Source organism: Nicotiana tomentosiformis, chromosome 8 (assembly GCF_000390325.3).
Source record: "Nicotiana tomentosiformis chromosome 8, ASM39032v3, whole genome shotgun sequence".
In the NCBI taxonomy this organism is placed as follows: domain Eukaryota; kingdom Viridiplantae; phylum Streptophyta; class Magnoliopsida; order Solanales; family Solanaceae; genus Nicotiana; species Nicotiana tomentosiformis.
Genome location: NC_090819.1, coordinates 37,617,736 through 37,643,538, shown reverse-complemented (window position 1 = coordinate 37,643,538; position 25,803 = coordinate 37,617,736). Strand labels below are relative to the sequence as shown.

Genomic DNA, 25,803 nt, shown 5'->3' with positions numbered 1-25,803 from the left:
TGCTTAACTACGTGTATGCTTGTGCAAGTGTCCTAATATAGTCCATACCAGCAAATAAGCATAAGGAAAAAAGAACGGACAACACGTAGAATATTTTCTCACAGCTTTCACAAGATAAAGCTCACACAAGTAAGTATACCACTACACAATATAAACAATAAGAATGCCCCCATGCCATCACAAATCATCACAAATCGATCCCTGACACAACCCATCTTATCTCGCTACGTGTGCAATAGTAAAATAAATGCCTGCCTTGTCTCACCACACATGCATAATAATGTTCCCACCTTGTCTCGCCACATGCGCAATATATATATATATATATATATATTTCCCGTCTATATATATATATATACCTCCTTGTCACGCCGCATGTGCAAATATTAATAGTAACAATGGCACGGCAGAAACCTCGTGCAATCTCATAGCAACTACCGCATGACAGAAACCTCTTGCATCACAATAACAACAACCGCACGGAAGAAACCTCGTGCATCAACACAATAAGTATAACAGAAACAATGACAATAATACAAGAATATGACAAATACGTCAAATCAGAAATTCTAGAACTCAAGGAAATGGAGGAACTAATTCACAAGGAGTTACCACAATAGAGAATGCTAGTCATAATAAAAACAACTCAACAAGAGAGAAAATAATGCGTAACAACGGTCAAAGTACTGTTCAACAACGAGGGAGATATCATGAGTCAATAATTCCAATGAGGATATGTCAACTAAGATATAGGATATCTAAACTTCTTTTAAGGCTGGGCAAGCACGAAAGAGACACAACAACTTCAATTAAGGATAAGCAGTATAAAGAAAATCATAGCCTCAATTAAGGATGAACAATTACAGAAGAGATAATTATAACTTCAAACATAAAATAAGCAGTTAGGCAAAATACAACACGGGAATAAAAGAGATACAATTTCGGCTAAGGCACATATGAATCAAATAAACAAAAAAGTGGATCATGAAGTAATTAATTCCAATTAAAGTAGGTAGAAGTAAAACTAGAAATTAAGAAACATAATCATAATGAGAACAACTGCATATTCAGTAAATACAAGGACCTAAGAATCCCTAAAGGCCAATTTTTCACAAATAAGTCCGGGCACGTACTCGTCACCTCGCGTACACAGAATACAATTAGCATAGAAGACTCAAATCATAAGGGGTAGTTCCCCCACACGAAGTTAGGCAAGATACTTACCTCAAAGAAGACAGACCAATACTTAAAAAGTCCATTTCCGATCCAAATCTCCAAAAATTCGACTTCCGCCATTTCAAGCCTAAATTAGCTACAAACCTCAGATTCACAGTCCAAACACGCTCCTAAGTCTAAAATCACCCAATGAAGCTAATGGATTCGATGAAACTCCATTCAGGAGTCATCTTCACATAGTTCTGACTATGATCAAAATCCTAAGACTTAAGCTCCCGTTTTAGGGACTAAGTGTCCCAAATCACTCTGAATCATCTGGTAACTGAATTCAACCATGCACATAAGTCAATACATATAATACGAAGCTTCTCAAGTCCTTGCACCGCTGAACGGGACTTAAATTTTTAAAACAACCGGTCGGGTCGTTACAGTGTATTTGTGGCCACGTGACTTGGCGGGGTGGTTGGTATAGTTTCGAGGAAGTTTTGAAGTGAATTGGGACATTAAATCCCAAGGTTGGGAGCTTAAGTTGTAAGAGTTGATCGGAGTTTGACTATTGTATAGACGACTATGGAATGGAGTTTAGATAGTTTTAATAGCTTCGTATGGTGATTTTGTAATTAGGCATATGTCTGGATGTGGATTTGGAGGTCCGTAGGTTGATTTAGTGCATTTTGGCCAAAGTTGGAAATTTGAAGTGTTGGAAGATTGATAGGTTTGACTGAGAGCTGACTTTGATGATATCGGGTTGGCATTTTAATTTCGAAAGTTGGAATAGGTCCATTATATCATTTGAAACTTTCATGCAAAATTTGAGGTCATTCCAAGTTGTTTAGGCTTGTTCGGCGTAAATTACAAATTTGGAAAGTTGGATTAGTTACTTAGGCTTTAATTGAGGTGCGATTCAAAGTTTTGATATTGTTTTGTGTGATTTGAGGCCTCGAGTAGGTCCGTGTCTTATTTAGGAATTGGTTGGTGTGATTAGACGGGGTCTCGGGGGGCCTTGGATATGTTTCGGATCATTTTTAGACTATGTTGCATTGCTGAAGATTTTGGCTTCTAGTGTTTTCGGATCCGCATGGGGGTTTAGCCATAGATATAGAGCCAAATGTGCGGCCAGTATTGCACAGGTGAGGAAGTTGGGCCTAGCAGAGAAAGTCCGCAGATGCGGGCTCAGGTCACAGATGTGCTTGCGCAGGAGTGGTAAGAGTCTGAAGAAGTGGACTCGCAAGTGCAAAGGAGGATCCTGAGAAGTGAAAGGTCGGGCATTTAGAGGTGACCACAGATGCGGCCCCTTTTCTATCGAAGCAGCATCGCAGAAGCGGTTAAGTGACCGCAGGTATGAGTTTGCTGGACAGAATATTATATCGAGGGTTTGATCATTTTTCTAATTTTTGGAGTTGTGGAGCTTGGTTGGCGGCAATTTTTGGAGGGATTTTCATCACATTTGTATAGGTAAGTGATCTTTACTCAATTTTAGATATTGATTATCCATAGATTATTACACCTAATTGACATCAATTAAAGGTGAGATTTGATGGTTTTTAGACTATGATTTGGAGAGTAAGATTTGATGATTTAAGGGTCGATTTGAGGTTGGAATTGGATGAAACACATATATCTGAACTCATATCGGAATGGGTGTTTGAAATTTATGAGTTTAGTCGGGTTCCGGGTTTTAGGGTGCGGGTCCGGGGTTGAATTTTGGGGTTGACTTTTTGATTTTTGTTAAAGATCTTAGCTTTATCATTTGGAATTATGTCATATGGTTTTTATCGAAAATATTAAGTTATTTTTGCTAGATTCGAGCCATCTGGAGGTTGATTCAATGGGAAGGGCTTCCTAGAGTAATGATTTAGCTTGCTTGAGGTAAGTATCTTACCTAAACTTGGTTGAGGCACTAGTTGCCTAAGTTATTTATGATATCTACGTGTTATGGGTGGTGCACATGTGTGGGGTTGAGCCCATATGCACGCACCGAGATATTTATTCATGCTCGGGGTAGTGCTTAAGCTATTATATGCCTTGAGTTGATTGCTAAGCTTTATGTTGTGGTGTTTCTCCTATGTGTACCCTTTTTGTGGGCTATTTGTACCATGTTTGAGGTTATGTAGAGGTTAATCTCCTGATTGAACCTGATAAATTGCTATTTTCATGATGTAATTGTCTGATTGAGCTGTGATCGTACACTTTGCACATGCCTACACCATAGCATGTCACTTATACCAGTCCAGGAGCATGAAACTTGATGTTCATTGATCATGTTCATGTAATCTTGTATAACTATTTTCTGTGTGATATGGATTGGACTAGTAGCCTATGACGACGCTAGGCGGATTGTTGTAGTGATCCTGTGACCACGCTGAGAGGATTATGATGTTGAGCATGTGACCACACCGGAGTAATTGTGATATTGGCATATGAGCTGTCTGTGCAACACGTGAGTTATCCGTGCGGATCAAAGATATTGATATTATTGGCATGTGAATTGTCCATGCAGCACGTGAGTTGTCCGTGCCGCATGTGGATATGGATCCATTCCTTTAGGGTCACCCTCTCGTGTTCCTTCTTGATGGTGTACATGCGGTTTGAGGAAAACTAATTAGTGGTTTGGTACGATTATGGAAGTTCTAAGGAAAAGCTGGCTAGTGTTTGATTTCTTTATTGTATTTCATCTTTACCTGTAATTTCCTTGATTGATTACCGATTTATTTGCATATCTATATTATATGCTAGATTGTTGACTAAGCAGAGTATGTTAAGAAATTATGTGCACCAAGGTGGCTCTTTCTGAGATTTATGACTTGATCGTATTATTGTTCTGTACTTATTGAATTTATGGGATGTACATGTAATTAGCGAGTATCATTTATAATTCTTGCTTCTTTTACCTCGCCGAGGTTAGTTATGATACTTGCTGAGTAGTTAGGGTCGGTTGTACTCATATTACACGCTACACTTAATTGTATAAATCCAGGTATTGGACCGAGCCACTAGTAGCTGAGGTTTATTACTGAGTATCTTGGAGAGACGAGGTAGAGCTCCATCTCGACCGCAGTCTTGGCATCTCTTTTCCCTTATGTACTATTGTTTTCATTCAGACAATATTGTTATTTGGCATTTCAGACTTGTATTTTAGATTTAGAGCTCATGACTCTGTATTTACCAGTTTTGGGGGATTTATCATGTATTGGCGTCATTATGTTATGTTGAAAGCTTTAGACTTGTATTATTTTTGTCAATTCCATTATAAAGATTTGTCTTTGTTATGTTTGGCTTGCCTAGCTAGTGCATTAGGCGCCATCACGAGTGATTAATAATTTGGGTCGGGACAAGTTAGTATTAGAGCCCTAGGTTCATAGGTTCTACGGGTCATGAGAAGATTTAGTAGAGTCTTGCAGATCGGTACAGAGACGTCTATACTTATCTTTGAGAGGCTACCGAACTATTATGAAACTTCACTTTCTTGCATTCTTGTCGTGCGAATTTGTTATTTTCGAAGATTGAACCTTTACTCTATTTTCTCACAGATGGTGAGGACACATTCAGCCAGATCGGGCGGGCAAGCACCAGTACCACCAAGCAGGGTCACGAGAGGCCGGGGCCTAGGTGGGGCTCGCACTATAGCTAGAGAAGCACCTGTGGAGCCACCAATCGCTCCAGTGGAGGAGCTGGTTCCGGATACAATTGAGCCGGTAGGACCAGCTCAGACACCGACGATACCTATTGTTATACCTGGTCTTCATGAGGCTTTGGCTCAGATCTTGAGTGTGTGCACGAGCTTCGCTCAGATGGATATGCTACCAATTGCACCACCTACCTCACATGCCAGGGGAGGAGCATAGACTCCTACTGCCCGTACATCAGAGAAGCTAGCTCAGAGTTATCAAACACCAAGAGTGTTACCAGTTCAGCCAGTTGTTGTTGCTCGGGCCGAGGTTGGCCCCCCTATGACTGATGAGGAGTAGAACAGGTTGGAGCGGTTTAAGAGGCTTGACCCTCTGGAGTTCAGCGGAGGAAAGTCAGAGGATTCTCAGGGTTTTCTGGATTGGTTCCATCGGGTTCTTCACACAACGGTTATTGAGGACATCAATAGAATTGCTTTTCCTACTATTCAGATGACAGGGGCAGCCTACAAATAGTGACAGGCTCGTTGGCGCAATACCACTTACATTGCATGAGTTCTTAGTACTTTTCTTAGAGAAGTTTTTCCCACAAACTCGCAGAGAGGAGTTGCCTAGGTAGTTTGAGCAGCCATGGCAGGGGGACATGACTGTGACCCAGTACGAGATGAGGTTTGCAGATTTGGCACGTCATGTTATATGGTTGGTTCCCACTGAGAGGGAGAAGATCAGGAGGTTCATTGATGGCCTCAACTATGGTTTACATTATAGTTTGGCTCGAGAGGCCGAGACTAATGCTAGGTTTGACCAAGTGGTTGAGATTTTTAGACGTTTGGAGAAGGTTCGCAGGCTTGATCGTGAGAGGCGAGAGGCCAAGAGGCCTTGTGGTTCAGGTGGTTTTAGTAGTGCCTCATATGGAGGCCAGTACCATTACAGCAAAGGTCGTCCTTTTAGTCCCACTCTGGCAGCGTCATGTTACTCGTGGTTCTTCAATTAGCCATAATTCATACAATGCTCGGCCATTTCAGTCATCATTTAATGCACTGTCGATAGAGAGTTCTTATCTTGATCCATCTGCTTAGGGTTCCACAGGAAGTTATTTGCATTATCAAGGTCAGCAGCCGCATTAGAGGAGGGGTTGCTTTGAGTATTAAGACTTGAGTCATCTCAAGAGAGATTTGCCTAGACTTCTGAGTAGGGTTCCATAGTAGAGCTCACAACCTTTGATTTCTGCACCAGCGGCTACACCACGCGCACAATCAGCTAGGGGTGGGGCTCAGTCAGTTTGAGGTCACCATAGAGGGGGAGGTCGGATAGGTGGTGATCAGGCCTGTTGCTATGCATTTCCCGCCAGGCCAGAGGCAGCTGCTTCTGATACCGTGATCATAGGTATTGTTTCAATGTGCCATAGGGATGCTTCAGTTTTATTTGACCGTGGTTCCGTTTATTCCTATGTGTCATCATACTTTTCTTGTTCATGTATCTATATTGGTGGGTGACTCTATTATGGTAGACAGTGTATATCGGTCTTGTATGGTGACCATTGGGAGTTATGAGACTAGAGTCAACCTTTTATTGCTCATTATAGTAGATTTTGAAGTGATTTTGGGTATGGATTAGTTGTCACCGTGTCACGCTATTCTTGATTGTCTTGCTAAGACTGTGACGTTGGCTATGACAGGTTAAAAGTTGGAGTAGAGAGGCTCCCTATATCATGTTCCTAGTAGAGTGATTTCATATTTGAAGGCTCAACGGATGATTGAGAAGGGATGTCGGCGTATTTGGCCTTTGGGAGGGATGTTAATGCTGATACTCCCATTTTTGAGTTGGTCCCAGTAGTGAGGGAGTTCCCATATGTATTTCCTGCAGACCTATCGGGCATGCCACCCGATAGGGATATCGATTTCGGTATCGATTTGGTGCCGGGTTATCCCATATTTTTGTACGTAAAAGTGTATCGTAAGCAAACTAATGTAAGAGCAAAAATGAGATCATCTTTGGAAGTATATAAAGTAAGTTATCATGTTACCTAAGAGGTTACAAATATTTAGGATCATGAACAACAAGTACAAAAAGGGTTGGAAGGTTCAGAAGCTAAGGAATTGAAGAAAATAATGTTTCATCGAAAGTCGACAAGTTAGGAATGTTATAACGCGTAACTTTGGGGTGAGACTAGGGTTCTTAACATGGTAACAAGGTTATGTTATGATTTATGTTATTCATACGATAGTCGTGTGTTAGGTTTTGAAGTCAGGCGAGTTGTGAAATAAAAGTCGATGAAAGTCATCATAAGTTACGTTGATAAGTTTTACTGAAATTTGGGTCAAATATAACTATGATTTTATCCCAATATCCTTAGAGTTACAGGGTGTTCCACCCAGCAAATTGAATATCTATGAGTCTATTTTGTAACGCATTAAACCGTTTGTCAATACGACATCGGAGTAGAGAGAGATATACGTTTTTGCGAGATTGCGAAGACTGCTAGGTGACAAGTAGGTGTGTCACCTTCTTGCTTAAATGAGAGGATTATATATGTCCAAAAATGGGCCAGTTCGGGTCGTCCAAATAGACATTTTAAAGTTCTATTTCCTTCATATAATACACTGATAATAGGGCACAATAACCAGATCTAAACCCCTGCAAACCTCCTCCCAAAAATTACACACAAACCCTAATTGAAATTCTCTCCTTTTCAAGTTCTAATTGGAGGGAAAACCTAGAATTTGAAGAACCAAGATAGGAGCTGAGTTATTCAACAAATAAGGTAAGTTTACTGCTCTCTTTCATCCATGTTCTGCTGGAGATGTATGGAAACTCGTTCTTTAATTGTAAGAATTCGCGAGACGGTGATCGAAAGTCGTGACTTCGATTTATTCACTTGTAGCGAGTTGTTTTGTGTACTGTTTTGTGTTGCCATTGGATTGCATGTTTTGCTACTGATTTATGGAGTTTTGGAGGAGAAAGGTATGGATAAACACCATAAAAATTCAAGGTGGTGGGCTGGTCGTTCGTCGTAACATTTTTGGGTTGTTTGACACTATTACGGTGGTCGTTTTGTGTATGAAGAGATTGGGGTTTGTTGGGATGTTTTGTAGTATTTTGTGGTGTATATAAGGTTGGAAAATAATGTATATATTGTTATTGTTGTGTTCTTGTGTTGTTGGTATTATCTTGAATTTGGAGGAAGTAAGGATTATAGGGGAGATGCTGCCCGTTTTAATACAAAATAAGCTTGTCGTTCGTTGTGCGATAGTTGTACCTTTCGTAACTTAATGATAGTATTATTATCATTGTTGTAGATTAAGGTGCGAAGAGGTGAGTTCAACTTAGTGATTGGAAAGATTTTGATAAGGTATGTTAAGGCTAAGCCCTTCCTTCATTTTGGCTTGATCTCGTAACTACATATGTTTGATAACGAGGCATAAAGAGAAGTTCATACTCCCGAATTTATATTCATTATCCTAGTCTCATAAGTTACAGTATTCTCCCTTATCGGGACTTTATATTCAATTGAGTATCGTTTTCTTCCAGTCAAGAGAGCAGAGGCTCTCTATATATAAAGTATTATGATATTTTCACCGCCATCGAGCTATAATCGGTGGGCAGGCCCCTATTGGGCAACCTCTGATCAGATGGTACGTTATACACCGTGCCTACTATGGTCGAGCGCCTATGATCGAGACCAAAATGGCCGAGATACCGAGCCTAGTATGGCCGAGCGCTTATGAGCAAGTCTACTACGGCCGAGAAGTTACACATTCCGAGCTTTATAGGGCCAGACAACTATTTTACTTACTATATTGAGAGAGTTGAGTCAGTATCAACAGGTAAGTATATCTCCATATCATCTTTGACTCCTAGTTACTTTCAGTTATTATATTATCAGTTTAGTTTCAGCTTTCAGTTATTCTATTTTCTTACATACTCGGTACATTATTTCGTACTGACGTCCCATTTCTGGGGACGTTGTATTTCATGCATGCAGGTTCGGATAGACAGACTGGTAGACCTCCTCCGTAGGTGCTGTTTGTGATCAGCTTGATCGGTAAGCTCCACGTCCTTCGAAGTTACCATGTCTAGGGTTTTGAGTACATATTGTGTATATATGTATATATATATTATGGGTAGGTCGGAGCCCTGTTCCGACCACAGTACATCCATCAGTAGAGGGTTGTAGACATATCCTACCAGTTAGTGTAGTATGTTGGGCTTGTAGGACTTGTATGTATATTTTTGTTGGTTTGTCAACTGTAGTAGTTATGACGGCCTTGTCATCCCATCTTTATAATTGATGCTTAGTCAAAGCTAGTTTCCATTCTCTTTTATATTTTGCTTCGCAAATTGTCTTGCAATGTGGCCCCATGGATAAAGTATGACATTGTATGTTCAGTGTCCCTCAGTCGCAAGTTGGTATGCTATGTTAAGTGAGGCATCGGGTGCCGGTCTCGCCCCCAGCTTCGGGGTATGACAAACTTGGTATCAGAGGAGTTCTGTCCTAGGGAGTCTACAAGACGTATCTAGTAGGGTCTTGCTTATAGAAGTGTTGTGCACCTCATTATATAAGCAGGGAACTACAGGGCATTTAGGAGTTGGTCACCCTTCTTTCAAATCTAAATCGTGTTGTAGAACTGAGTTATAGGAAATTTGAGTTAAGCTTCCGTGTTGGTGTTTGCATACACAGATGACGGTGACTAGGAAGACTACGACTAGCTAGAGGAGAGATACAACAGCAGGTGAGGGGACTAGCAGGGAACCCCCAGTAGATGGGGCCCAGTCTGAGGCCCAAGGCGAGATACCTACTCAGCCATTACCGGCTCCTCCACCACCTGAGGAGATTCATAGGGATACCGCACATCCAGTTCTCCCTCCACTTCCATCAAATCAGTACTTGAGGAGTGCGGTGCATTTGTTGACACAGTTGGTAGCTACCCAGCAACAGGCTAGGGCATTAGCTAGTGCAGGTCTATGTGTAGCTAGGTCTGGACCATATCCGGTATTGTCGACTTGAATTGTACTTTATTGGATTATGTGAAGTTGTTATCCATGTCTAAATTGATTCTATGAATACGTAATAATTTATATTTTATGATTTAGGAGCATGCCTAGGATTATGACTTGTTGATTTGACATAAAGGATTATTTTTCCATGTTGAGCTTTATTATAAATCCATAGCCATAACTTTCTCTTATTTGCTCCATAATTTTGGTGGTTTCTATGGCCTAATTAGCTCATGATAAATAAGATGATTAAGTTAGAACATGTTAAATAGCTTATCGAGCCGTTGTGATAAATTGAATTAAATGATTAGCCATAGATATCTTTTAGCCATATCAGCTTTTATCCGCATTCTTATTGTTAAGTCTGGTGCTTTTTAATGATATTATTTCATATACCTATGCATGAGTTGGAGTTGGATACTATAGAAAGTTGAGGAATTTTGTACCAAGAATATTGTGAGCCGATATTGATCGATTATTGATGGAATTATGATTGGAACAGGTGATTAATGATCATTAAATATAAAATGATCATACGCTTGGATATGTATCCGTCCCTCCGGAGTCAGGTGATTATCCATGTTAATTTGGGCATGTAAGCGTAGGCGGCCATGATTCGTTTGGTGCTTGTTGGACATGTGGACAGTGTCAGGCACATGGATTTGTGCTGTGAGTTGCTGAAAAAGAGATCCTGAGCATCCATTGGTTGCTTAACCTCATGCATTGTCTCTTATATCCATTGGTACTGGATCATGAGCATGCATTGGTAGTGTAGACTCATGCATAGGCTCTTATATACATTTATATTGGATCATGAGCGTGCATTGGTATCTTAGATTCATGCATTGGCTCTTATATATATTGATATTGGATCCTAAGCATGCATATGTACATATTTTTTACTAATGCAGTGATTTGATAAAAATGTTGTTGACATGAATCATGTCTTGGTATGAGGATCGAGTGTTGATATCTTAATTTCTCTCTGTATCTGTTAAACATGCCTAAATTCTATATGAAATGTGTTTCTTTGAGCGATCGTATTCATTTGATGATAGCATGCTTATTTTTGTATATTATTTTATGCTTTACCTGATAATTGCATGTTTATTGAGTGCCGATGTCGGCTCTTCGCTACTACTTCTTCGAGGCTAGATTTGATACTTACTCAGTACCATGATTTTATACTCATACTACACTTCTGCATATTTTTGTGCAGGTTCTAAGACTGGTATTAGCGATACTATTGAGTTGAGTAGGAGCACTGTATTGGATACTTCGTGGTGAGATGATATACTTGATCTGATTCTCATTACATAGAGTCCCCCTTCCCTACTAATCTATTGTTGTCTATGTGTTCTTTTCAGACAAATGTTTTATTCAGTTGGCATTAGTTACTCTTTTTAGATGCTTGTGATGTAGTGACAACAGGTTTTGTGCAGTTGTTAGACAGTTGTGGCCGTGTTTAGACCCTGTCATAGATTATGTACTCATGTTATTGATTTGAAATTCATTTCGCATTGTTATTTATATTATGAAATAGTTAATAGTTTAATAATTGGATTTTGTGATGTTGATTGAGTGTTGGCTTGCCGAGAAAGCAGGTTAGGCGCCATCGGCATTTGGTGGAATATTCGGTCATGACAATCCCAAACCTAAGATTGTAGCTAAGTCCCTCAACAAACCTACAGACCCTCTCTTTCTTGGAATATCGCATTCTATAAACCTCATAGCATGCAGGGTTACAGTCATACCCTCTATGCGCAAGTGCTCAAAATCATTGTGCAACTCATCATTGTGAGTCTGTGGGATAAACTCCTCCAAGAAAAGAACCGAGAATTGAGACCATGTGAGTGGTTCTGCGCTGACTGCCTACTCGTATCATAAGTATTCCATCACCTGTATGCTAGCCCTAACAACAGGAAGGTAGTAAAGTCAACCACGTTCGACACCACTAGACCCAAAGGGCACAAAATATGATGACACTGATCAACGAGGCCATGTGCATCCTTAGTAGGATCTCCATTAAAATAGAGAGGACGAAGTATGTGAAACCTCTTCATCCTCTTTTGTTCCTTAACAGTCAAGGCTGACCCTATCTATGGCTGAGCTGCAACGACTGGTTGCACCGATAGAATACTCGGGGTCTGATAACCATGAACCAGTTTCTCTGCATATATACAGCGGAAGTTTGGGACCCTCCCCTAGCCTATGAAGTTGATGGTGCAATCGGAATCAATCTCTCCTAGGTTAAGCTCTCAAACATACTCATATATGTGTGCCAAAGTCTCCTAAAATCCAAGGTATAGCAATAGGTCCCTCAGGTGCCTGAGCTGGATCCACCTTCTCAACATGATTGGGCACTGGTGCTCAGCTGGAGCTACTGGTGGCTCTACTGTGGTGCTTGCCCCACATCTGTCCCCACCCCAGCCTCTCACGGCTTTGACAGGAGGCACTGGTGCTTGTTGAGCTGCTCCCGAAGAACATATCCTCTTTATCTCTAAGACAATAGAAGAGTAAAGGTTCAAACTTCGAGATAAATAAATCCATACGACAAAGCATGAAAGAAAGTGAAGTTTTCCGAACATTCTAGTAGCCTCTCGAAGATAAGTACAGACGTCTCTGTACCGATCCGTAAGACTCTACTAGACTTGCTCATGACCCGTAGAACTTATGAATGTAGGGCTCTGATACCAACTTGTCACGACCGAAAACCCCACCAAAGGTCGTGATTACACCTAACCTCCATGCTAGGTAAGCCAACATACGATAAGGATTCAAAATAACAAGATATAATAAGTCTGAATATCATAAATAACGAAATAACACTCCAGCAATAGCCAATATAGTGATAGCTAAAAATTAGATAGTACAAAGTCATGAGCTCTAAAAACTGAATACAATAAGTTTTTTCAATAGCAAAATATTGTCTGAATATATAAATTACAATATAAAATAAGGGAAAGGGACTCCAAGGGTGTGCGATGGTCATGCAGCACTACCTTGAATCCTCTCGATCAACAAATATGCTCACTCCCGAGAACCGTTGCTGCCAACGCCCGGATCTGCACAAAAAAAATACAAATGAGTAGTATGAGTACGGGATAACGTATACTTAGTAAGTATCAAGACTAACTTCGGTGAAGTAGTGAAGTAGTGACGAAGTTCAAGTCATGTAATACTCACTAATCAAAGAACCTGTGCATTATACATAATAACTGGCAACAAGAATATATTAAGATGCAATATCATCAACTTATCAAATCAAGAGATATTAACTCAACATAAGTAAATCAATCTTGACAATTGGATTATCACCAATAACAGAGGCATAGAATAACATGTTGGAGTTAAACATAGAAGCATATAACATGCATAACAAGGCATAAATAATTCACTTGCATGGCCAAGCTTTCACCCTTACATTCAATTCGCCTTCATCGGATTATGTATCAGAATCCACCAACATCAGTCAATATACCACAATCCGTGTGTAAACCATCAAGAGAGAAACATGAGAGGGCGGCCCTAGGGGAACGGGTCCAAATTCACATGCTGCACATTTTAATATACTCGTGCAAAATAGTAACAATATCGTCATAACTGCATAGAAAAGACCTCATGTCACAACATCATCAACACCACAATACCCGCAAGGAAGAGACCCCGTGCCACAATATCATCAATACCACAATATCTGTAGGGAAACGACCTCGTGTCCACACTAAATCAACCCGCTCAATATGTCCATAATCATAATAACCAAGATACCAATTTATCACAAAAGAAACATATGCTCACAATTCATCAATAAAGTGCACAAGGACATAATAATAATAATAATAATAATAATAATAATAATAATAATAATAATAATAATAATAATAATAATAATAATAATAATAATAATAATAGTACGGATATGCGCTCAAGGTGTGGAACATTACAACGGCTAAACAAATATAGCAACAATTTCACAATATCCCACCTTGGCTAATTAAGAGATAATAATCCTAAACATGATCTCTAGCACGAAAGGATAAGCTCATGTAATCATACAAAGGATTATGCATATAGTAGAAATCTAAAGCTTAATCTGGTCATATTTTATATATAGCACCCCCATATGCGCTCGTCACCTCGCATATACGTTGCTTTACACACATTACAAATAGATAGAAAAGAGTCTAATCATATGGTTTCCCATCACACAAGATTAGGCAAGATACTTACCTTGACAAGCCCAAATCAACCTTCTAAAATAGCCTTTTCCTTAGAAACCATCTCTGACCGGATCGAATCTAGTCAAAATAACTCAAAAACATCAAACAGGGACATATGAATTAATCCCAAACAATAAGGATTTAATCTTTAATCAATTCTCAAAAAGTCAACAAAATTCAATCCGGGTCTAAATGGTCAAAATCCGAGTCAAGGGTAGATCCCGACCACCTATAACCCCACGAGTCCAAATACATATTTAGATCCCAAAACTAAGTCCAAATTATGGCTCAAAACCTCAATTTTCACTCTCTTAAATTGTAAGAAAACCCCCCAAATTTTCCTCAAAATTTCATATTTTTGAGTGTTATTGATCCATGTAGATTTTTGAAATAATAAAAAAAAAATATATAGACATCACTTATCCCAAAGCCTTGTGTGAAAATCTCCAAGCCAAAATTGTCTCTCTTCAAGTCTAGGGTTTAAAATATGGGAGAATAAGCTAAAACATCCAAAATATAAGTCTGCCAAGCGGTTTCCGCGTCTGCGAACAAACAGTTCACTTCTTATGACATCGCATCTGCGGTTAAAGCATCGCATATGCAAGATCCACTAAACTAGCCGACCCATCGCTTATGTGGAGCTCTCCCGCATCTGCGGAAGCACTTCTGTGCACACACCTTCGCACAAGCAACCCCGCATCTGTACAACTTCAATGAAGATATAATCCAATAAGGCCACTGCCAAACTGGCTTCTGCGAACCAAAATTACGCGCATGCGGCTCTACAGGTGTGATACATCTAGCCACATGCGTAATTGCACCAGATCTCTGAAAACCAGCAATGTTAGTATTCACCAACCTAGATCGAAATCAATCTAAAACACACCTGAGCCTCCCGGGCCCCCTCCAATCACACCAACAAGTTCATAAACACTCCTCGGACCTATCCAAGGCCTCCAATCACCTATGATAACATATATCACATCAATGAATCAAGGATCAAATCACAAGTTAAACTTCTTTTCAGTTCAAGAACTTCTACACTTCCAACCAAGCGTCCGATTCAAGCCTAACCAATCTGAATTACATCCAAACTTTGCACACAAGTTTCAAATAACAAAACGAACCTATTCCAAGTTCCGGAACAATAATCTGAATTCGATATCAATAAAATCAACTCCTAGTCAAGCTTATGAACTCTCCAAACCTTAAAATTGTCAACTTTCGATAAATAAAGCCAAAACATCCTAGGAACCTTCAAATCCAAATCCAAACATATGCCGAAGTTCAAAATCAACATATAAACCTATCGGAATCATCAAATCACCAATCCAAGGTCGTTCACGTAAAAGTTAAACCTTGGTCAACTCTTACAACTTAAGCTTCCAACAATAGAATTAAGTGTTCAAATCCACTCTCAAACCTCCTCGGCAAGCCCACTATCCGTGCAAGTCACAAAACAACGAACAAGCATACAGAAAACATCAAATAGGGAATCAAGGCTCAAATACATAAAACGACCAGCCGAATCGTTGCAATATCATAAAAACACAAAGCTAAACATAAAAAAAATGACTTAACTTATTCAAAAAATTTCATAAAACTTTGGGTCAATATGTAAAATCTGCAATATAATATTGTGCTAGGAATACATCATTATCCTACAATTATGTATTTTCTTTAAAGTCCAATTATAATTTGAAAATACATGATTGTCCAATGGAAAATAAGGAATGTATAGAGTTGTTAATTTAATTAATTAATTTTCTTTATCTGAATTTCCTCATCAATAATTTTCCACTTGAAACATATGAAAGTCAAGAGAACCTTAACCTTTTAATGAAGTCAAGAATAAAAAGTGAGAGATCCTACTTCTAGATTGGATCTAGTTTAAATTTCTCATTTAAATCATAATGAAAGTAGACATAAATGAAAGTTCTCACAATTTTATGAGAAATAAGGAATGATTAAGAGAAGGAAAAAGAGATGGCGATCAGACCCAAGAAAGAACATTTTGAGATCCCAAATGTGGCTTTAAGTATTAATTAATTATAGTACTATAGTGTTGTATTTTACCCCATAAAGCATCGATAACATCTGGCGAATGTGAATCTAATCCTTTTTAGGAATCTCATAAATTGAATTATTACTTTTCCTATCTAAGCTCTTTCTAGGTTCACAGTGCCCATAATTACCTAACACATTTTTTTGTATTCTCACTCTACTTTAGGACATCAGCTTACAAATCGAGTTTAAAATTTCCATTGTTGCAAACAAATCCACCTTAATTTATTGAAGTACCCAATATGATAAAACTTTGAATTCATAAAGTTCATATTTTAAATGTACATTTGATCGCCTGATATAAAACTTTTAAACTTAATTATAGTTATAACTAATGTATGCTCTCCCACTAATTTATGACTTATAAATTAGATTATTTGGTGTTTGTTTGTTAGAGTTTTTGAAAGATTTAAAAGGTTGGTGATAGGTTATATGTACCTTGTTAAGTTTTGATGATCTAACAAACTTAGTGACAAGAACCATATAAGGAACCTAATACAAATCCTCAAGTACGTGGGAATAACAAGTCTCAAGCTGGAGATGTAAATCAACTCTTAATAAGTCAAAGAAACAACAAGGGGAACAGATGGACATCAGTTCCTCTGGTGACCATACCAAGTCAACTCTCCAATAGCTATAAAGTTGTTGCCTGCACACGCAACAGTGCAAAACAGTGCAGCAGTCAACTTCATTGGGAATGCTCCTGTACCAAACGTGCTTGCATCATTCAAGTGATGTCACCAATGTTATATTAACATTAAACCAAAGGCAAATCATCACTTGAACATTGAAGAATCCATCAAGCACTATCTCCAGTGACCAATCAATCTGGCAAGCGATTCTCAAGAGCATCAAGAACAAAGAACAACATAACAACCGACTAGTTCCCTGTATTGAATTATTACATGTCCTTAGTTGTGTTGCACCTTTGTTAAAGTTCTTTACTTGTAATTGCATTGTGTAGGAAACCTTTGTAAATCATAAACCCTTGTGTTTGTGTCTTGGATAGAGTTAGTCGAGTTGTAAGTCTTTGTAATATTACAAAGTGGCTTATAATAGAGTTGTTAAAGGTTAGTAAGGGCTTGTAATAGACCAATTCCTTGTATTGAATTATTACATGTCCTTAGTTGTGTTGCACCTTTGTTAAAGTTCTTTACTTGTAGTTCCTACTTAGCTTAGTTAGAAGCATTGTGTAGGAAACCTTTGTAAATCATAAACCCTTGTGTTTGTGTCTTGGCTAGAGTTAGTCGAGTTGTAAGTCTTTGTAATAGAGTTATTACAAAGTGGCTTGTAATAGAGTTGTTACAAGTTAGTGAGGTATTAAGAGGTTAATTTCTAGGTTATAATAGGTTGTAATCTAAAGTTTGCTCAGTAGTGAAGTAGAAATCCTACAAGGGTAGGTCATTGTTTTTAATCCCGTGAGCTGGGAGTTTTCCACGTAAAACTTCCTTGTATCATTTACTTACTGTAGTGTGCGTGTGTTCTGTGGAAACTAATAGAGAACCTGATTCTCTATATATGTCACGACCCAAACCGATGGGCCGCGACGGGCACCCGGTACCTTACTCAACTGAGTACCAACATAACGTATATTTTGTATCATACTATCATAGGTAAATGAGCCAGAAAGGCTGTCGTGAGATAACTAGAATAAAACATGAGAAAATACTCAACATAAGGTGACCCAACATGATGTACCGACTTATACATATGACATACGGGCCTATAAGGCTGCACGATCCTTTATATACTCAAAACATAGGCCGACAAGGCCATACAAGTATTCATATACATGACATCTCTCTACAAGCCTCTAAGAGTAGATAAATACCATAAAGGTCGGGACAGGGCCCCGCCATACCAATCAATATATGTCCAAATCATACTGACCAAATAAGCAACTCCGGAGCAAATGGAGCGCACCAACACCTTTCGTTCAGCTGATAGCCTACTTGGAGGACTCTCAACCTGTCTATCGGGACCTGTGGGCATGAAACGCAACACCCCCAGGCAAAAGAGACGTCAGTACAAATAATGTACCGAGTATGTAAGGAATGAAAATCTTAAAATAAAAGACATGAGAGAAACATGGAGTAAAAGACTCAATATGTAAGTCTGAATAGCTCTGTAAATCGTTTAATATTTATAATGTCGTGTATATGAGTATAAATGTCATATCATGCATAGGTATATACGTACATAACATAATCAAGCCTCTGAGGGCATCCCATCATATCATCTCGGCCACTGTTGGCAAAATCATCAACATATACCAGTTGATCAGGTGGTGGTGCGTATATAATGTTGTAACCTTTTCCCATATCCCATATACATAAAATATACGCATATATAACGCCATCTGGTCATGGGTCAATGTACATGTATAAACTAATGAAATGCATAAGATACGTTAATAAGGTTTCTCGAAATTTAATACGTATATAATGCCATAACATTTTCCTATATCCCATATATATAATATGCGCATATATAACGCCATCTGGTCATGGGTTAATGTACATGTATAAATGAATGAAATGCATAAGAAATATATAAATAAGATTTCTCGGAATGTTATAAGATCAATATGCCTTTCGGATAAACTTTATCAACTACGTATTTTTCTGAGACCCATGAACAGAAAATGTAATAATAATTCACATGGGGAATCAAAAACATAGGCACCCCTAGTACTTTATGAATAGAGTCATTTATAAAAGTTGTGCATTTGCTCATTTCGTTTGTATCGTATGAATCATGCCAAAAAGAAAGAAATAAAGGATAGTCTTAACATACTTGAGCCGATTCTCTTAATAATTCCTCTAGCCCACATCTTTTGCGAAAAACATGTAACGGCGGATTGAAATAGGAAAAATCCGTATGATGTTCTTGAGAAAGATTATACCGTGTTCTCGTAAAATCGCATCTCACGCTGCTGTTACATTATGGAATCTCGTATGAATTTTTTGCTGAAGCTTTTTCTCCATTACTTAGCAACCATAACCTCCCATTTTAATGATGTAGGGAGATATCTTATCTTTGTGGGTTGTGGGGCCCACTTGACAAGAATGAATTTTGCCCAAAATCTCCTAATCATGCCACCTAGTGCATAAACCAAAGAGTCACTTATTTGACTTGATTAAGAAGATCACTTGCTGCCACGTTGGGAGGCCTTTTAGGCTTATCCACAAATTCCTAATTATCTTGCTAATCTCCCATTAAACTAATAATTAATCAATTGTCCACATAATTAAGAATTATCTTAAATTACTTAAAATACTAATCACTTTTAACACACTTTATACACCTTACTATCATGGTCATGTGGTACCTTGTATGGCACTAGTCCATAAATACGGGGTATTATAGTTTGGACCATATTTTATCTCAAAATGTCAAACTTCGACGAAACTCATTTTCTTCGATTCGCTTACCCTTTCACCTTCACGAATTTACTTATCACTTATTTGAAATAGCATAATACTTATAACCTCAAAATAATCTTGTCCTTGAACTGAAGTCAATTATCTTATGACAAATCCAATGTACAATACTATGGAGTGTAACATCGTCGTAATACTGCGGAGTGTAACATCATTCCCCCTTTGGAACATTTGTCCTCGAATATTGACTGATGCATTTATCATTTTCATAACCTATGTCTTCCGAATACTTTAGTACTCTCCTTGCCACCTAGGCAACTGTTCTGTGAATAAATCTAAAGTCCAGGGCATTCCCACCTTTAGGCCTCTTTCTTACACCACGGCCTGTGGTCGGAATTCTTCCAAACTCCAGGTTACTCTCGTTACTACACCATTACTTATCCTAAATGTATAAATCTAAGTCCTTTAATACTTTCTCATTACTGTTCTTCTTAAGAATGATGGCGTAATCTCATCTCATACTTTGTAACTTTTATCCATTCATTGTTGATTCATCTCAATATTGATTTTCAATCTACCACTGATAACTTGAAACCTCTTACGTAATACATTGTCACTAGGGCTTATGTCTAGGGGGTATTTTAATCTCGTTCCGTTTTCTTCAAATCATTACTCAATCGAAGGTCCAAACGTCATCCTTTATCTATCATAATTACACCCTTATTCCACTACCAGGGCAGCATTCCATATATTCTAAATGCTATTAGTCTTAGACTCTTTTGAGTTCATGCAGGATATACTGAGCTTTCTATAACTTAGAGAAACCATTAGCTCTCTTGTTTTCCTTGACTTAACCCCGAAGACTTATCCATTCTCGTCACCTTCTCACTCGCCTTTCCTTATCCTTACTAATGTCTTCCTAAAACCTTGTCACTCTACCATACTTTAGCTTGCAATCTACACATATCTATTTATACTACTCACAAACTTCCTTCAACTTGCTTGCACCATAGATTTCCTTATGTCATTCTGGAACATCAAGCGAGACATCACTTTGTCACTAACTCTTCTTTATTCTCTTAACTAAACTTATTGATACCTAGAAACCATAGGCTGGAAGATATGCCACTAATGCCACCTCTATCATTCCTGGATACTGAATCCCAGTGCTTCTAGTCCTCTATCTGAAGTATAGATTATTCATAATCTTCTGCACCTGAGTATCTCATTTGTTGTTTATTTTTACCTTACTTACCTTAAAATCTCGAATCACATCTTCTATCTCTTTCATGACCTCCCTTCCACATAGGTATAATTCACATCCACAACTTGAAGCTTTATTATAATACTTGCACCCCTGGTGCATACACAATCCGGCGGGAGCTTCATACTGACTTCTTATGAGGCTGGTACTCTTCTAACTGGCTTTCTCGTAGAGCCGTTATAGAATATAGTTATTGTACTATCTCTCTTGTACCTATGATATTAAGAGTGATTCTGCAATGTTCTTAATCATGATTTCTATAATTTTCTAGGTCCAATAATCAAACTCCTGATATACTTAGTTGATGTAACTCTTTAGTTTCCTCTTCCCTCTGATCAGCCTTTATGTAGGCTTAAGCTATCTTCCGATCTGCGGCTCATGATATTAGTTATTACTTTAGCTATTCATGGACGCTATGGAATATCCATGATATAATCTTCTAATAATTCAATCCTTTATCTATGACCTGGATTCAATTCTTTCTTTTAACTTATACCAGAGTCTTCTATGGCTGTATGATTGTCAACATATATGTTGCATGGATAATACTCTGAAATCTTAAGTGCGTTCATAATGTAACTAACTACGGATCATTGATCGAATAATTCCTTTCGTTCCTTCTCAGCTTTCTTTAAACGTAAGCTATTACTTTTTCTGGTCTTTCTGCCCCCTTTGTTGTGTGCATACTTAGCTTATCTTAGTTCCCACACATGTCAAAATTTTTGTGCAACTCATATGATCTCGAATATTACTTTTGATTGTTACTTCCTGTTTATTAGCCATGGTAGGTGCCACTTTCTTATGGAGTGCATACAATGTTGTAGGGAGACTATTTTTACATGACCATTCCTTCTTCAAGTTACTATGCTTAGGTTGAAGCCTTCTTCCTTATTTCCTAAACTAGTCTTTCATTGTAGTACATAGGGAGGATCCTCTGACTCTTGTAAAGCTGCGAGCTTATCACATCGTATACTTGACGGAATTTTTTATGTTCTTCCTCGCCTATAATTATCCGTAGTTACTTATCTCCACGTCTTGTGCTTGTAGGGTTGCTTCTGAACTAATATTTTGACTGTCTTCCCAAGGATCACAATATCATTATCTCCGCGACTGGACTCACTATGTTGGGGTTCACTATATTTATCTTGCACGATCTGCTGATTTGTCTGTATCCTCTTGTCTCACCATAACTAGGCTCTTGCTGAATTAACTACTAACTACTCATTGGTCCATACTCATATCTATATTTCGCGTTTCTTGGGTTATTTCTTTGTCTTAACTTACCTCTCGCAGTGACTCCTTATTTATCAATAACATCCCAGGCAGGAACCCTTACTTCCTTTCCTTGACGTCGTGCTTGCATAATGTTCTGAAATCATAGCATAGTTGTAGGATTTGGATAAGTGCAATCTCGTCCATTTCTCATTTCTATCACATTCTTCCCTTATCATTCCATAGTTACTAGAACAACTGAACTCTGGCCTAATGCCACATCATTCCATATTCCCCCCTTTAGGGGAGTACTAAGATTTAGCGCTACGACGATCTACCTATAGATATTTTATCTCTTTATCTTTGGTGTCTTTTCACATCATCGATGACCCTTACTTGCTTTGTGGTAATCCTTCTTTACCAAGGATAACAAAATTCCTTACTCACGAGGGAGACACCTAGTGTAATTGGTACACACAGTCCCTTAAGCTTAACTTTGCTCACATTGCTTGCTTTAGGGAAGCGTCTTCCTGAATGACCTTTAAGGGTTATTCTTCTGTCGTCCATTCTATTATCGCCAGAATACAATCTCTGAATTTCTCATGATGCCAACTATTATCAAATCACTCAGTCTATAATTCATGTTTAGTTTATCTTATTCACCATTCCTTACTAATTTCTATTACTCTAGGGTCTAACTTTTTCTTTTGGTATATCATGTTAGAGTCACGAACTTGTTTGTCAAAATAAGGATATGACTTTATGGCCTATACTCTTTTGTTGTCTCAAGGCCTGTCACCTCTCGTCTTTTCCTTCCCTTGACTATAGACTCTGTAATACTATCATCATTGTTTTTGATCTACCGTTGTCATCCATGTATCACATCTTACTCATAATGCTTCATTATCTATCTTCTTATTTCCCTGCTAATATTTATGTCTATCACTTTATTTTGAAAACTTCAACAAGACATTCTTTTGCTTTTAGCTCCCCTTGCCCCATCCCCTTGCTCTTCGGGTTGCCTAACATCCTCGCTGTACTAGGGACCGGAGCCACACTAAGGTAATATTTATCCATTCCAAGCTTCCAGTGCCTATCTTTGAACATTCTAGTATTCATATCTAGCTATACTATTCTAGAGTGCACCATCTGGGTGTCTCACAAGGAGATCTATTAGCACATTTGCAATATTCTTCGAAAATGTCAACTAACGCAAATAATCCATCCATTATTTTGGGTTACTCTAACCCCAGCCGGATCCTGATATCCCGTCCTTCTCTTAAACCATATCTGTTAGCTCCCATAAAGCATAACTGAGATGGGTGTGGCCGATTGTACATATATCTGTTACTGTTGAAGGTAACTCAAAATGCTTATATTTCTCTGCCTGAATTGTAAATACTGATAATCTTCATTAATTGGGTGCCTCGTTCCCTTCTTCACCTTGCTTCTTTTACTTGTTGAAACTTGTATCTACCTTCTGAATCTCTCATTACTTTTCACCATATGGGTGGATAGATATTCCTGCCTTAAGGCTCCTTATCAAGAAGCTTACATGTCTTAGTACACACATGTTCTGCTGAAAACCTCACATTTATCCATTATAAGAATGATGCAAAATCAAGTTCCTCTAACTCAACTCTTCCACCACCACATGCAATCTCTTACCAACTGTTTTTTAGATATAGGTATCATCATATTATGAATAAAATAGAATTTAGGGGTTTGAATTCTTACAAGTGAGCTCTACCACACGATCTAGAGTAAGAAGAAAGAATGACAGTCCTAAATGCCCTGTAGCCTCCTAATTATAGGTGTGATGCACAACACACCCATAAACCAGAATTTACTAGACACGGCTTGTAGACTCCCTAGGACAGAACTGCTCTGATACCACTTTTTTCACGACCCAAACCGATTGGCCGCGATGGGCACCTGATACCTTACTCATCCGAGTACAACTTTTGTCACGACCCAAACCGATGGGCTGCGACGGGCACCCAGTACCTTACTCAATTGAGTACCAATGTAACGTATATTTTTAACATACTATCATAGGTAAATGATCCGGAAAGGCTGTGATGAGATAACTAGAATACAATATGAGGAAATACTCGACATAGGATGACCCAACATGATGTACCGACTTATACATATGACATACGTGCCTATAAGGCCGGCACGATCCTTTATATACTTAAAACATAGGCCGACAAGGCCATACAAGTATCCATATACAAGATATCTGTCTACAAGCCTCTAAGAGTAGATAAATACCATAAAGCTCGGGACAGGGCCCCACCATACCAATCAATACATGTCTAAATCATACTGACCAAATAAGCAACTCCAGAGCAAATGGAGCGCACCAACACCTTCCGTTGAGCTGATAGACTACTTGGAGGACTCTTAACCTGTCTATCGGGACCTACGGTCATGAAACGCAGCATCCCCAGGCAAAAGAGACGTCAGTACAAATAATGTACCGAGTATGTAAGGAATAAAAATCAGTAAATAAAAGACATGAGAGAAACATGGAGTAAAAGACTCAACATGTAAGTCTTAATAGCTCTGTGAATGGTTTATTATTTATAATATCATGTATATGCATATAAATGTCATATCATGCATAGATATATACGTATATAACATCATCAAGCCTCTGAGGGCATCCCATCATATCATCTCGGCCACTGTGGGCAAAATCATCAACATATACCAGTTGATCAGGTGGTGGTGCGTATATAATGTTGTAACCTTTTTCCATATCCCATATACATAAAATATACGCATATATAACGCCATCTGGTCATGGGTCAATGTACATGTATAAACTAATGAAATGCATAAGAAATACGTTAATAAGGTTTCTCGAAATTTATAAGATCAATATGCCTTTCGGGTATACTTTATCAACTACGTATTTTTCTGAGACCTATGAACAGAAGATATAATAATAATTCACATGGGGAATCAAAAACATAGACACCCCTAGTACTTCTATGAATAGAGTCCTTTATGAAAGCTGTGTGTTTGCTCGTTTTGTTTGTATCGTATGAATCATGCCAAAAAGAAAGAAGGGATAGCCTTAACATACTTGAGCCGATTCTCTTAACAATTCCTCTAATCCATATATTTTACGAAAAACACGTAACGACGGATCGGAATAGGGAAAATCCGTATGATGTTCTTGAGAAAAATTATACCATGTTCTCGTAAAATCGCATCTCACACTATTGTTACATTATGGAATCTCGTATGAATTTTTTGCTGAAGCTTTTCCTCCATTACTTAGCAACCATAACCTCCCATTTTAATGATTTAGGGAGATATCTTATTTTTGTGGGTTGTGGGCCCCACTTGATAAGAATGCATTTTTGTCCAAAATCTCCTAATCATGCCACCTAGTACATAAACCAAAGAGTCACTTATTTGACGTGATTAAGAAGATCACTTGCTGCCACGTTGGGAGGCCTTTTAGGCTTATCCACAAATTCCTAATTATCTTGCTAATCTCCCATTAAACCAATAATTAATCAATTATCCACATAATTAAAAATTATCTCAAATTACTTAAAATACTAATCACTTTTAACACACTTTATACACCTTACTATCATGGTCATGTGGTACCTTATATGGCACTAGTACATAAATATAGGGTATTATAGCTTGGACCGTATTTTATCTCAAAATGTCAAACTTCGACGAAACTAATTTTCTTCGATTCGCTTACCCTCTCACCTTTACGAATTTACTTATCACTTGTTTGAAATAGCATAATACTTATAACCTCAAAATAATCTTGTCCTTGAACTGATGTCAATTATCTTACGATAAATCCAACGTACAATACT

The 25,803-nt window shown here is 38.3% G+C and overlaps 1 protein-coding gene across 1 annotated transcript; it reads left to right on the top strand.

The window, feature by feature from the left end:
* The first annotated feature begins 5,445 nt into the window (after window positions 1-5,445).
* Window positions 5,446-5,796, top strand: LOC138897341 (uncharacterized). Its single transcript, XM_070183306.1, has one exon. It carries the CDS (start codon window positions 5,446-5,448, stop codon window positions 5,794-5,796), a length of 351 nt encoding a protein of 116 aa, XP_070039407.1.
* Window positions 5,797-25,803: the final 20,007 nt, after the last annotated feature.